This window comes from Magallana gigas, chromosome 9 (genome assembly GCF_963853765.1).
Source record: "Magallana gigas chromosome 9, xbMagGiga1.1, whole genome shotgun sequence".
Taxonomy (NCBI): Eukaryota; Metazoa; Mollusca; class Bivalvia; order Ostreida; family Ostreidae; genus Magallana; species Magallana gigas.
In genome coordinates this window covers 5,509,742-5,525,360 of record NC_088861.1, presented here as the reverse complement: position 1 = coordinate 5,525,360, position 15,619 = coordinate 5,509,742, and the positions used below count along the sequence as shown (strand labels likewise).

General features: G+C 34.4%; 3 protein-coding genes across 3 annotated transcripts; 1 reads left to right on the top strand and 2 right to left on the bottom strand.

Moving 5' to 3' along the window:
* Positions 1 to 48: 48 nt before the first annotated feature.
* LOC117692171 (tripartite motif-containing protein 3-like) lies at positions 49 to 5,057 on the bottom strand. Its single transcript, XM_066070661.1, has 2 exons — positions 4,777 to 5,057; positions 49 to 1,975 (listed from the first exon to the last, which is right to left on the bottom strand). The coding sequence occupies exon 2, from the start codon at positions 1,378 to 1,380 to the stop codon at positions 268 to 270; it is 1,113 nt and encodes a 370-aa protein (XP_065926733.1). The 5' UTR covers positions 1,381 to 1,975; positions 4,777 to 5,057; the 3' UTR covers positions 49 to 267.
* A 1,452-nt stretch (positions 5,058 to 6,509) lies between these two features.
* On the top strand, positions 6,510 to 11,101 carry LOC105328208 (uncharacterized). Its single transcript, XM_011428978.4, has 7 exons — positions 6,510 to 6,667; positions 7,679 to 7,752; positions 8,162 to 8,293; positions 8,641 to 8,725; positions 8,991 to 9,096; positions 9,399 to 9,528; positions 9,781 to 11,101. The coding sequence occupies exons 1-7, from the start codon at positions 6,637 to 6,639 to the stop codon at positions 10,744 to 10,746; spliced, it is 1,524 nt and encodes a 507-aa protein (XP_011427280.3). The 5' UTR covers positions 6,510 to 6,636; the 3' UTR covers positions 10,747 to 11,101.
* Positions 11,102 to 11,842: 741 nt separating this feature from the next.
* LOC105328209 (5-methylcytosine rRNA methyltransferase NSUN4) lies at positions 11,843 to 15,216 on the bottom strand. Its single transcript, XM_011428979.4, has 6 exons — positions 15,038 to 15,216; positions 13,840 to 14,473; positions 13,454 to 13,585; positions 12,942 to 13,084; positions 12,547 to 12,671; positions 11,843 to 12,121 (listed from the first exon to the last, which is right to left on the bottom strand). The coding sequence occupies exons 1-6, from the start codon at positions 15,167 to 15,169 to the stop codon at positions 11,845 to 11,847; spliced, it is 1,443 nt and encodes a 480-aa protein (XP_011427281.3). The 5' UTR covers positions 15,170 to 15,216; the 3' UTR covers positions 11,843 to 11,844.
* Positions 15,217 to 15,619: the final 403 nt, after the last annotated feature.

The window sequence follows — 15,619 nt, the reverse complement described above, 5'->3', positions numbered from 1 at the left end:
AATGTCTCCTAAAATGTTTATTTCTTTCTGTATGTTGTGTCCTTAGACAAGGTACCAGCTTACGCTGGGAGTTAACCTGCGATGGACTGGTGTCCCATTCAGGGGGAGTCGATGACTCTTACCCGTTTAGCATCACGGAAACTGGGAATAAGTTTCGGCCCCTTTAGGCCTTAGCGCCTTCATGATTCGGAGAAAGATTAAACTTAGCTAACCAGTTTCTGGCGGCCGTATTTCACATCATTCTTTATTATCAGTTATACAGTTTGTTTACATGTAATATTTGATTTTCTTTATTTTACTTCTTTTAAACTCAGTCACAATAAGGTTGTCTTTCGTGTCCACACATAAACACCATGGAGCACGTAAATGACGGTAGTCAATGTAGCGGAGGAACTGTCCGTCCTGATCCAGGATGTGGATACGGTCGTTGAATAGGTCTGCTGTCAGGATCCGACCCTGGCTATCTGTAGTAATACCGACAGGACCAAATGATCCTTTGGTAGTAGAGGGAGGACCGGTGTATGTAAACCGGAGTTTCCCGGCCTGATTGACCACCACTACTGCACAGGCTGCATGGTCAGATACACATATATCTAGGTTTTTGTTCTCACTTATGTGTTTAAGGTAATCATCCGAGGAATAGAGAGGCTGTCCTTTGTCATTGTACTGAATGGTTTGTTTCTCTGTGGAACCAGAGTATCGCACAACTTTTACTTGTTTCTTGTCATCATTGGTTATGACAACTAGGAGGTCACCGGAGGAGGTACTGCAGACATAGAGAGGTGCCCACCCTCGTAGTCTGACCACAGTCTTTATCTTAAAGGTTTTATTCTTCACAATTTTTACAGTGCGTTCATCAGAATCAGTATAAACTAACTCACAACTCTGAGTCGATGCTATGTCACATGGCAGTTTCCCCGACTTGGTTTTGATGGACTTTACTAGATCTCCTCGGGGATTGTAGAGTCTCATCACACTGCCCAGACCACACGTCCACAGTTCGTCGTCACTCAGACAGGACACACCGATTACATCAGATTCTGAATACTCTGTGCTTATATCTGAGATGATTTGTGGTTCGTCAATGAAGGATCTCTCCGGAGGAGAGGACTCTGCTCCAAGAGAATCCTTTGTGAAGCCAAGTTCTTCTGTATTGATAGGTGACGCTGACAGAAACCCGATCTGCTGATAAATCTGTTCTTTGTTAATCTTATGAGTGATGAAACTTGGTACGGAAACCGTGAGCTTAGGTGGCAATCTGCTGAATCCTACAATCCTAGATTTGTAGGCTGAGAAAAGGCTGTACTCATTACAGTTTAGTAATTTCTTCAGTTCAGATATGCTTTGTTCGATTTCAGACATAATGCATTTGATTTTCATCGTCCTGCTTATCTAGAATAGCCAGGTGTTTGGACTTCATTCCATCAACGTCATATTTTAGTTTTTTGATGGCGGTGTCTATTTCTCCGTGTAAGACTTCTCCTTGTTTGTCAATAGCATCTGTCAATTTCTTAAAGTTTTTATTCAAATCAGCTTTCTGAACAGGGATGTTAGATGCAGTCCCTTGGTATAGAGGATAAATGAATTTCTCTAACTCGTGCAAATCTCTCTGTAGTACTGCTTTCTTAGTCTCAAAATATCTTAGAATTTCAACTGCCTTGTGTCCTAGGTGTTCACCCGAGGAAACGCACTCTAAACAAATCGGAATGTTACATTGTTCGCAGTAAAGTTCACATAATTTTTTGGAATGGTTTGAGCATTCAGGGGCAAAACCTCGATTCTTAAATGGCACCACTTTGTGATCTTTAAATTCATCAGATAGATGCTCCCCAACACAGGCTTTGCAAATATGTATGTGACAAATGTCACAGTACATTGGGGGGCCGGGGGTCTCACAGAGGTGACACCGTAACACATCCTGGGCCCAACTGCGTGGGTACATGGTCAGACACTGTGGTGGACTTTTCAAAGCATTCTGTAAAATAATATATAAATTACTATAGAATCATCTAAGGTCAGTTGCTGAGTAACTGCCGCTATAGAAGTTTTTTTTTAAAGGGACTTGGACATGATTTGGGATGAAAAACTTCTTTTTTATTGTTTTATATGTATTAAATTGTTTACTGGTGCATTTTAAATGATTGACCAAAATATTGAATGTTAAAGTCAAGTTACAAGGGGTAAGAATTGATTGTTATGTAAACAAAGCTCGAGTCTTTTAGTTGTTTACAAAAAATATAATGTAGAGAATTACCATTTCTTGGACAAAATGACATGTAAAATACAATTTAAACTAATTTAATATATTCATAAATACTATTATTAACACAAAAGAAATGTATGTGTATCAGTGTAAGTTTCAATCAAATGTATCATTTGATTGAAACTTACACTAATACAACACATGTAAAAATGACAATATTCAAGCTTTGTTTACAAAACAAAGAATTATGAACTCTCTATCTTGCTTATAACTGATATTTGACTTTGAAATGTTGACATTTAAACAATAAAATGCTTTCTTTGGTGATTCATTCGGGATATGAAGGTAGCGACATTGCAGGAAAAATATGTCACGAAAATGTTTCGTGCTTAGGGTTGAGGTTATTAAGGTTGATTTTCTGTAATTGATAAATGAAGTCGATATACAATCAAGATATTTATTCCACAAGGGTCCAGCATAAAAGTCAATTATAAACAAATGATAAAAGTGATGACAAATAAAACAGAGTACTAAACAACGAGTCTTTACAAAATACGTATAGAGATGCAACATGAAAAGGACCACAATAAAAATGAGTCTTTGCATACTCTTACACAATTGTAACATATACACATGCTAAGTGAATATTGACCACATAAAATCTGTGTTTTATAAGTACATAGCTATATCATATGATTATAAATAAAAATTAAAATAAGGGGAAAATTAACTAAAATGGAGAGATCGCTTGGCTATGACGAGGACCATAATTATTGAAAAGTCAACCATGTTTATTTAAATGTAGTAGTAAGCTACGAACCTATACTTAGCATGCTTAGCGCGAGTACACGTGTACTCGGCTATGTTGACGAGCCGAAATAAAGACGTAAAGTGATTAAAGTTAAATATAGATCTTAAGTTCAAATAAAAGAAAGCGTAGATAAAAATAAACATGTTAAACACTTACATTATAATTTAGGAACGATCGATTGTAATTATATAATGAAATACGCATTCTCTTAATGAAATAGATTTGTAAAACCCGCATTTCCTCTTGGGCGGAAGTATAAACAATGACTAAATTTAGAACCAATCACGTGGTAATTCCGGAAGACGCGTTAGCAATTATCAAAGTGAAAAGCGGGGAATAGTAATTATTGATAAGTAAGAAAATCAAAAATAAATCAAACAAAATATTAGAACAGATGGGAAAATGATTATGAACATAAAATGATTGAGAAAATAAACATTCAAGTTAATATTTTTGGCTAACAATATTTTCTTATCAAAGCATGTAATATACATGTATATAAATGTAATTTCAAGATATTGTAAAATTCAATGACAGAAAAAGTTGAATCTTTTACCCTTTAAAAAGACAAATAGTTGTAATAAAAATGCATATAAAAATGTATATAAAAATAAAATAATGTCCTACCTGTAATTGATAAATGGAGTCGATATACAATAAAGATATTTATTCCACAAGGGTCCAGCATAAAGTGACGCGCTGGGATCTTGGGACAAAAATCGACTTAGTCCAGGTGAGGTACATTATAGGTTAATTACTTCTTGTATCAATAAAAATAAGATAGGATTCCCTTGCGAGGGCCTCTTGACAAAAAGATAGTATAGCGTGGGTTCAGACAAAGGGGCTTAATCCGATGACCTGACACTAATTGAGTAGAACAAACATCAAAAGAAATTTCTAATTGAGAAGTGATTTGTTACGTAAAATTTGTTTGACCTTAACTAGATAGATATTTCACTCATCGCCGTGATAAGTGTGAATATTTACGAAACTGATTATCAAGTGAAAGAAAGTATTTCCTTGCGGCGAAATGGGTTTTATAGTGACAAAAGATATTAGTTACTTTTTGTGCATTTTGTTCCTGAAATAGTTTGAAACACAATTACAATATTAAGAAACAATATGTAGAAAATAGGAAAATTTTCTATAATAAAATATTTCTGATAAGGGGTCAAATGTACCTTATGATAATTACATAACCCGCGTTAGCGGGTTATGTAATTTTTTTCTGCATTGATCGCTACCTTCATAACCTGAATGAATCATCAAAGAAAGCATTTCATTGTTTATATTAACATCTTTCTTTTAGCTAATTGATAAACTGATTATGAAAAGTAAGTATACTTCACTAAATTACTGTCAATGAACGTAAGTTCGTTAGCTAAAAGAAACAGCCAAATCGTCTCCTGTGAGACTTTGAGTCTGACATCGTCATGATTATTTCGTGCAGTCCGCGAGAAACGGGGCGTGTAGATTTCAGTCTGGCTGTTTCTATAGAGCTACATATATGAATTAACTTAAGGTTTCCGTAAGAAATAGAGGGAATAATACTTTGAAGATATAAATATAGCCTTATAAACTTCTATATTTATTAGTTTAAACATTGAAAATGGAAAAATAAAATTTGAAAATTAGTCAAATTGTGTCCAAGTCCCTTTAAAGAATATGTTAAAAAATCATTTAAGTCAGTTGTGGTTATTAACTCATTAATCATCACAAGATGTACATGTATATGTACAATAAAATATATTCTTTTACTCACAAAACGAAATCCAGTTGAGTTCTTGCAAGGGCACGAAAATTATATCACGTTCTTCATTTTGACCTTCTTCAAGACCCTAGCTTAAAAAAAAATTCGCTCAATTTGTCTTCATTGATTGTTTACAAATAAATTACTGACAGACGATTTCTGTAATAATTATAAAAATTACATCGATTATTGGCTTGAACACCAGTAGGATATTCATAAAAAATATTCATAAAGAAAACTACAAACTTTCACAATCAAATATTGGGGTCCAGGTATTTTCCCTTCCTTGTCTGGTCACCATGGCATGGAGACGCCCGTGTGATCTTCACGTGATAAAATACGTTGGTTGATAGGCGCCTACCCCCCTCTCAGTGCAACTCCTGACACAGGTAGCATAGTTTTTGTAAACGTGTGTGCGGGTGTATGTGTGTGTGTGTGGGGGGGGGGGGGGGGAGAGAGACTAAATTATCTTGACAACCAAAATAAAATAAAACTAAACAAACTATTTTTTTTCAAAATTAATATCTGGTGTGTGTGTGGGGGGGGGGGGGGGGGGGTACGAAGACTTCAATTAATTTATTACTTTCGTTGATTTTTCTATATACTATAGTTTTTTTTTCTTATTCCTTCACCAAATTTAATTTTCTTATAATTTTGTAACTTTAAAAAAAGTGTTTGTTATTTGTTGCGAGAAAAAAACGGACCCCCCCCCCCCCCGATGCTACTTGTCGGCATAATAAGCACATCTTAAGATAGTTTTCACGTCGAAATGAAGTTTTCATAGTCCTTTATGTCCTCATTTTTTGCATGAAATTGAGGTCACACCACCATTATTGAATGATGTGTAGAACAATGGTGCACAGTGTATTTTGAGCTACGCGCACTGTTCCTGACTAATGTCAAACAATAATATTTTTTCGACCGATACAGATACAAAAACACACACACACACACAGAACAAAAATGAATGAAACAAAACACATGAAGTACATTATAGAAAGTAAACCAACAAAACCAAATCCAATCTAATTAAAATTAGACTTGTAATTCCGCTCCTCTACGATACGCTATACAAGTATAGCGTATCGTAGAGGAGCGGAATTACAAGTCTAATTTTAATTAGACTTGTAATTCCGCTCCTCTACGATACGCTATACAAGTATAGCGTATCGTAGAGGAGCGGAATTACAAGTCTAATTTTAATTAGATTGAATCAAATCTAACCAGTGCGTCCTAATACATGATATTTCTGAACGAACAGTCTTTTTTATGGTTGTTGTTTTGTTTCGTTTTTGGTTTTTTGGGGGTTTTTTTGGAATTTTTTTCATAATCTTTTTTTTTTTTTTAAATTTACAAGGGATCTGACTAGAATGATAATTTTTTGGTCCATTGGGTGGGTGTATATACAAACTATTAAATACATCTGACTAATAGCATATCATGTAACAATTAATATTATAAACATAATTTTTAAAATAGAAATTTAAACATGGTAAACAATACGCGAGAAATTCCTTTTAGATTAAGATAAGTGCATATTTAAGGGTTGTCGAAGACCTTATTATAATTATTGAAATGTTTTATGAAGACTCATAACGTAAGATTCATTATGAAGATGTACATATGCATGGTAATCATTTTGGTGATATACTTTCCGGATCATTTTTGACTCCCAATCACGACTCTAACTTATATATTGTATATCCGTTTCTTAGGGATTCGCCGATTGGTGAATATTTTCCACCTTCGTCCAATGAATATAATACTTACATATGTGGCTGTTCTCGAAAGTGAAAGTAATAACAATATCAATATTTTTACACGTAAACTTCCTGCTATTCATTTTGCATTTTTTCTTTGCGCTCCGGTAAAATGCAGGGCATGTACAGTACCAGAAGTCCAGGTATTATTTAATTTTTCTTGCTTTTATCAACTCGAATTTAATGCATCGCACACTGTAACGTTTTAAAAGTTCACGCTAAAAATCATATATGCCTATTTTTTATATATAAAACTCAATCTTAGATAAATATTTCACCATACGTCCCTGATTTCACCAATCAGAAATTTTAAAGAGGAGATTCCTCCAGAGACAAAATGTTATTTATGTTTCTTGATTCCTCAATTTAGAATAATTGACATGTCCAAGTTACAAATGAAATAATAATATGCATGATATGATTTAAGGAATGAATTCAATATTTATTTGTTTTATACGATATAAAATGGTTTGAGGCAGTTTACGCTTTATAAACCGCGAAGCGGTTTATAAAAAAGCGTAAACTGTTTCAAACCATTTTATATCGTATAAAACTAATAAATATTTAATTCATTGCTTATAATTTAATTTTTTTTTCTCTTCATTGTAGATAAATACGGTCATTTGACCTTTAAAATGACGTAAAATTATACAAAATTCAAACGTAACGTCAGGCGTATTGATACATTTTTGACGTTAGTCTTACTATGACGTAGGCAACATTCTTTATACGATATAAAATAATTTTTTAGCCAATCAGAAAGCGCATTACATCCAGAATTAAATTATTCGCACATAAATAAAAAAAAAACTTTTGTGACGACAAAGTATCTATTCAACAACAACAATGATTTTACTAACTTGTTTGAACATAACAAAACTAAATTAAACCTCCTGGTTAAATTTATATAAATTAAGCTCTCTGCATGCATCTATGTCATTGTTATAAAACATGAAAAACCATTTTTTTTTCAGAACACACAGGTTATGCATGTAAAACAGGTGTATAAAGTATAGTTTAAAATGGTGAGATGTCAGAGATATGTGGAGAAAATGAGAGAGAGAGAGAGAGAGAGAGAGAGAGAGAGAGAGAGAGAGAGAGAGAGAGACCATGATGTATATATATTTGAAGTACATCCTAATTTGATTTTTCAGCTGTGAAGAGGCTCATGAAGGAGGCCCAGGAACTGAGTGAGGCAACAGAGCAGTATTATGCACAACCTCTAGAGGTGATTATTGTATACTTAAATAGTTTGTGCTATGACAGTGTTGTAGGAGTTTAGCTTAAAACAAGTTAGAATGCAATGTAATCAAAGTACTTTCATGTGTGCATGTAATCAACAATGAAATGGTGTCACTATTTACCTAGAAAATTTCATAAATATACTGTAACCATATAGATGTAGATCTCAAAAACTTTAAAACAATGAGATATTACATATTCCTGAAACCCCTATCAAAGTTTACATTTTCTTACAAGTTATATTGTCAGTAAAAAAACCCAATTCATGTTGCTAAATTTAATACAATCATATGCATCAATATACTCCTATACATTGTCATGTTAGATCTATTGTGTTTAAATCGACAAACAAAAGAATAAATACACATGGATTAATCTGATATCTTGTCTTACAGGACAATCTATTTGAGTGGCACTTTACAATAAGAGGACCCTCTGACACAGACTTCAGCGGGGGCATTTATCATGGGAGGATTGTTCTACCCCCAGAGTACCCAATGAAGCCCCCGAGTATTATACTTCTCACAGTAAGTCTATCCAGTTTCCCTCTCACCTTACTTTATGGATTTCTAAATCATTTGGAAAAATATTATATTTTTAAGATAAGAATCGAATGATCAAGAGTCACTGCTGATACCAAAGAAATTATTTTGTCTATAAAAATGTTGTTCCACTTTTTAACGTTATAATTCTGTCTTCTTGTTTAGCTTTTAATTCGCTTTTTAAAAAAATTTAACTATTAAATTGATATGAACAAGACCTGCTAGAATAAATTAAATTATAATTGGTCTGCAATAAAGCTCATGATATAAATATGATTTTTTGTGTGTTTGATTGGTATGCATAGTATGCTTGTTTCTTTTTTTTTAAACAGCCGAATGGTAGATTTGAGACCAATAAAAAAATATGCCTTAGTATTTCTGGGCATCATCCAGAGTCTTGGCAGCCATCTTGGTCTAGTGAGTTCTTTGTTTGTTATTGATTTAATTTGTTATTTTTAACATACATTTAAATTCTCACACTTCTTGGCAATGGGAACTCTCTGATAAAATTATCACTGAAAAGCCAGTGAAAAGGCTATATTGTTTCTGTTATTATAGTCCTTTTATTTGGAATCAATAGCATGTGAAAATTAAAATTGTAATCATTGGCTAAACACTAGAATTCCCCTGCATTTTTAAGCCTGTATTGAAAATCACTATTCAAAATGACTCTTTTCATTAGTTCGCACTGCATTGCTGGCTATAATTGGTTTCATGCCAACCCACGGTGCTGGAGCTATTGGGTCCTTGGATTATCCTCCAGAGGAAAGGAAGAAACTGGCCAATAGGTATTTACATGTTCTCATCTTATTGTAGAACAATATTGTAAAAACTATTTCTACAAGAAATGTGCTGGAAAAATACTGTAAAAAGGGTTATACATGCTGGTGATTAATTATGCATTTTCTATAGTCTAACAATATATGTGGGTATTAAATATGCAGATGTGAGATTTACCACTTTCAAGTTTTTTTACCAAGTGTGTGGGGGTATTTTATGCGGTTCTAAGTGTACAGCATAACTAGTGTAAATTTTCCCAGTGCTAAGATTAATAAAGTACTGAACATTATTGTCTAATTTTGATTCTAAGGAGCAAAGAGTGGAAGTGCCCCACATGTGGAATCATAAACTATATCCTGAAGCCAATGACTGAAGAGTCTGAAGAATCCAAAAAGACTTCAGAGGAGGCAAAGGAACTGGCCAGTCAGATCAATTTCCAGGTAAACTATACTAAATACCTGTACTATACATGTATTCCACTTTACCATTAAGGCATTTTAATGGGCAATGTAGAAAGTGGTTGCATATTCTAAATCAAATGAATAATGATTTTCAAGACTGTCAACTACTGAGATGAACTGGATGTAAAATTGATGAAACATTCATATTAATGCAAATAATGATTAAGGTTTTTGGAGGGTTTTTTTTTGTTTTTTTTTTTAATAAAAACAGGTATTCACAATGTTTTTCAGGCCGAGAAAAAACCCGGTGACAATGTAACAGCAGCTAACCAGGAGACAACCCCTTCATCACCGACCAATGATCAAACTCAGTCAAATCCACAATCACCAACTAACTTTGCTAACCCTGTGTTCAACAATGGATTTCCTTTTCCACCTCCCATGATGGGAATGCCTAATTTTCCCAGTTTTCTCCCCTTTCAGATGCCCCCAGGAGGAGGAGGGGGAAATGCCACTGTACCCAGATTTCCCCCACCTCCCCCTTTTATACCAGGAATGTTTCCCCCAGGGCCACAGAATACTTTCATGCAGCAATGGCAAATGAATCCCTTTATGATGGGTCGGTTTCCTGTTCCACCCTCAATGATGTTTCCAGGACAAATGCCTCCATCGCCACTCTCTCAGCCCACGACTAATTCTCCACCACAAGCAACACAAGCTAGTACACAAATACCACAACCACAACCCCTAGCTACCAAACCGCCAACAAGTACCCAATCTGTACGACCTCAGACTGCACCATCAAGCTCCGAACCCACAAAAGTGGAAAACATCACCTCAACATCTTCTTCAGCAAATAATGAATCCAGTGAGGGTATGGATTCAACCGCTTCTCCTGACATTTCTCCTCCAGGATCTGAAAATTCCAATCAAGAACCTCAGAAATCCTCACCTTCTATCCAGTCAAGTACAGACACATCCTCTTCACAGCCACAGCAATCGACCAATGTTCCTACAGGTCAAAGGTCAAATGAGGGACTAAGACAGAGGCTGGTGGAGGATGATGGGATTAATGTGCAGTATAGGGCACCGGTAGGTAGAGTGGGTCAGAGCGCCGAGATCGTTGACCATCAACACAGACGATCAGGCCTAAGTGTGGCTAACCTGATGGTGTTCTTCATCGGACTAGCCATCGCCATTCTTCTGATCAGACGATTCTTCTTGTCTCGTAACTGGAAGTTTTACTATGGTGTGTGATCACAGCTTGTGTTCTATAAAAGGCTTTAATTGCAATTTGTGATATTGATCTGTTGAAGTGCTAAAAGCATATTGGTTGTTGATAGTTTTGTAAATATTCACGATATATATATATACATTGATATAGCTGTACATGTTTTTAAAAATGCTTTCATCTGTTGCAATGTATGTGCATGCATGTATTTACAGTATTTATTTTTAATTACATGTACATCTAATATTTTTCAATGTAAAACCCAATGCAAGATGATGGGTAGAATAATTTTATATTTATTACATGTAGATTTCTTTGAGGGAAAACACATTGCTTTACAGGTTAATGTTATGTTAGAATAAATTATTGCAGGAAAACCAATCTTTATTCTTTAATCAATGCAAATATTATAGGGTTGTTATTTACTTCCAATCAAATTTGTTTTAAGATTTTGCCTAAATTTATACATGTATTCATCTTAACACAAATGTTTTAAATTTATCCTCTTTTTAAATAAAAATATCCATTAACAATGAGATGAGAGTGAAAAACAGGACCTAAATTTCCCCTCTCCACAGTTTCGTTTCCCCGCCTCACAGTTTCAAAGTAAATTAAATTCAGCATTCGTATTTTTGTGTTTTCATTCCATCTTAATTCATTAGTTCTGTGGCTTTAATTAGTATACTATGCTATCATTTTAAGAAGGAATGGCAAATATGGTAATAGATTACAGTTGGTTCCAGGGGATGTTCATGTAATTAACGCCGCAGCTGTATAAAGAAATCTTTTAGAAATAACTCTGTGTACAAAGATTCTAATACACAAAGTAATAGGAATGAAAATTTAAGGATTAATAGAATATATAAAATCCAGGCACTTTGCCACCACAAGAGACCTTGCTGTCAATTCTCAGGCACCTGACATTATATATTTTTCTCATAAAGAAATATACCTCTATCTAACAATATATGTATGCCTGTTTGTCAATTGTACATTACTTTTCTTTATAAAATTTTATTACATTTACATGTATATTTTATTGTGATGGTATAAATGCACACTACTACTAGTTTAATCAGGCAGATTCCATTCAGCACTAATCATAACAAAATCGCTGAACAGTTTTATCTGATGCGCTTTATTTTACAAATGTACATGGGTCCAAAATTGGAAGACAGAGTAGGAAGTACAAGCTGCCCATATTTTGTCTTTGGGAAGAAGGTAAAAATATCTTTGAATATCGGCCTGAGGTAGCTAATATCTATAACAACAGTGTCAATGTCAGTTTCTTTCCATAAATGGTCCATCGCTGCGTGAACGACGCCATCATTCTGGGCAGGAGAGAGTGTACAAGTGGAGTACACGACGGTCCCTCCTGGCTTGCAGGACTTGATTCCAGCTCTACAACACAAGAGTGGAAGCTGTACAAGCTATGCTGTTTGTGACAGTTAATCTGAATTTAATAACCTAAAACAACAAATAGCTATGATGTGAAAAGTTTTACTCAAGAATTTGTTTCCTCAATATTTCATAGGAGAAGAATAAAGATGATCTTATTTTATAACTTTGTTATAATGTAAATACTTATCTTTAAAATAAGGGAATAATAAATAACCTTGACTTTCAACAGCTTTTAATTATAACCGTCAAAGGTCACCAAGTAAAGAGTCTCTATCATATATCATACCGTGTATCATGAATTGATTTACTGAGTATGTTTACCATAGAACATGTAATATGTACCTGGTAGTTTAAAAATAAATCTCTTCACTGAGAGACCAAATAGGGGAATAAAACTGATACTAGTAGCAAAAAATTGTTCTTACACAAGCAGTTCCATTTGCTCTGTTGGCAACTCGAGTCTTTCTTCCATTCGACCTGGCTTGAACAGATTGTTGTCTTCACTGATTAACACGTGTCTGTCTGTATTACAAGGGACATCCACCAGGACCTGGAAATATCAGTATTTTAGGTAAAAAATTATTGTACCCCCGGTATGTGTATACAGTGTAGCTCAGACTAGGTGCATCTTCCAGGCTTTTAATTCCACTCTACTAACACTAAACAGTTATGGATATTATACAGGTTTGTATCTACAAGCTATATTGTCAGTAGAAAAAATCAGTATCAGAACCTGATAAAAAATATTTTTTTGTTTATCAGGTTCATGTTCACAACTGTCACTGTAATGAATTACAAATGAATTACAACTTATATGTACCTTATTGTAAAATGGGTCCTCTAAAAGTTTGCCATCTGTCTTGGATACCGACATGGAGGATGGGGTTTCTCCAATGTACCACTTTGAAATGTCCTTTAATCTGCTCAAGCGACTCCATGATTCATCAATACAAGTAAGGTTTTCTGCAAAGTTTAACATTTTGCAAATTATTGATGAATGTTAGATCAGTTGTAAGTTTTCATGGGGTACATTTTCTTCCTCCTTTTTTCAATCAAAGAGGGGGGGGGGGGTCCTGAATAAGATCATTACTAATTTGAAAAGGAAGTCGGTCATAAATGTTAAAACTTACCGGTAACAAAGAACGTGTTATTATTATAAGTACAAACCCTCTTAATTTGTTCAAAACCTAACTGTCAACTTATATATTTAACTTATGTATGATACACATGTATGATTGCAATAAATTGCATTCACATCTATAATTTCTGATTACTTTTATCCCAATTCACTCTCTGAATAGCAAATTTGATTTTCTTTATAAAACTAAATACCTGTCTTTAGAGTCTGTAGCATTGCCAGAGTTTTTCCCCCTGGTGCTGCACAAAGGTCAAGAACAGAATCGTTTTCCTGAAGGTCAAGGGCAATCACAGGAAGCAAAGAAGCAGCGTCCATCATGTAGTAGCCTAGTGAAACATACAATAGTCCCTTTTAATACTGGTTTGAAAAAGGGTTATATCAACTGTCTATATACTAACCTGTAATAAGCACATATCCCTTATAACTGTTTTAAATACATGTTCTTAATTCATCGATTTTGAACACTAAATTGGATTGTTAAAATGTAAAAAAAAAAAAGGGTACAAGTGAATTATATGTTTCATTTTTTTTTTATATATATAAATTAATGTAATTTCTTCTGTAAAATGAGCTTACTGACCTAGGAGATTTCCATGCTTCATTTTGGGGTTTGGAAATTTGGAAATGTCTCCCTTGGGATATACAAAGAATTTAAGATCTTCAGGAAGCTCTGGTACCTGTTCTTGTATCACCTTCACGGGCACCTCAAGCAGGCTGTCGTCAAAAGTGGCCACCCTAGCTATGTGCTGCTGTAGTAGCTCTTTGTCAGTGTATACTCTTTTAGTTGGTATGAAATCATACAAACTAGTGTTTTTTCCCACGACAGGTTGAATTTCTTCTTTTACATCTTCATCGTCATCATTGACATCATCATTTTCATCTACTTCTGAGTGAGGAAGTCTTTTTGGGAAATCTATTAAACTCTCTAATGGCAATGAACTTTGTTCAGTGACAATTTGCTGGTTCTCTTTCTCTAAATATTTTGCTCGAGCCAGTTTTGCTTTCTCCATCACATTATAGGTCCCTAGATCAGTCAGATATTTTTCAACTTTTTCATTTTCACTGTTATAGTTGTTTAATAATGCACAGTACTTTGATGTTGTCAACAGAGAAATCCTGATTGATGGCCATCGCTCCTTGAATACAGGTTTATAAAATGCTTCCATGTGATTCAGTGCATGCACTGTATGTGGTTTGCTTCCCTCATTTTTAGCCTAAATGGCATATTGAAAAACAAATGTTACAAAACTGCATACAACACTGAAAAATTGCAGTTAAATAATGATGTTTAAATAATACAAACTTTTAAATTTATAATGGTTATTTTGTACCTGATATAATTTTTTTTTCAAGTTTAGAAATTTATGTAACACTGTCTCAAGCTCTCTGTTGCACGAGTTGTACAGGAATGGCCTAATCTTTTAAAAGGTCAAGTTCTGAGTATAACTCAATTATACGTACAATATTTAAACTCAGCTTTACACTAGCTTTGCCTAACAACTTATTTCTTATGGTTTTTAATACAAAATACAACAGTTTATTAAATCATTCGGAAGAATTATCTTCAATTTTTCATCGCAAAACTCTGTATTTTACAAAATACATGTACATACTTTCAGGTCATCGGGATATTAGAATTCGGGCGATTCCCGAACGATCACATCCCATTACATGTAAATTTGCCATTGTGATTTATATAAATTTCATTATTTATTTCAGCGGAATAGTGTCCGATTTTATCAACACTACAGTACAGTACATGTGACAACATTACTGACCCACTTTTTCTTGTAACCACGTCGCTGAATGTAGTCAACTTGTTTACAGGGACATTGTAGGCATAAACAAGAGTATCTGGCATATGTAAACACTGCTCCTGTAGATATAATTCTCATATATAGTGGAAACATTATCGCCGGTACCGATGTAACGTACTAACCATGCTAACCATGCTATAACAGTGTTAAAACACGGGCATGAAAAAACGCAGGAAATACTATGCGCTACACAAATTTAAACACAGCAAGACAACCTTATACAATCCGGAATTAGAAACTCAGCAAGACAACCTTACATAATCCGGAATTACAGATATTCATCACATTTCCAATCAAATAACTTTCTTAGCAATTCTTTTTTTACTTTCTTAATACTTTGAGGTATCATAAAGATGTATAGATACATGTATGTTTATGCAGCATGGTAAAAGAGACAGCTTTTCGAAAGAGTGAAGTGGTTCTGAAAAGAACCGTTTGTGCGAGTATGACTGGCATCGTCTTCACCAACTTGGTCCGGCTTACAGGTACCATTTCAAGGTCGGGGTAGGGTCGGGGGTTGCGGCAATAGGACTAAGCAGCTTG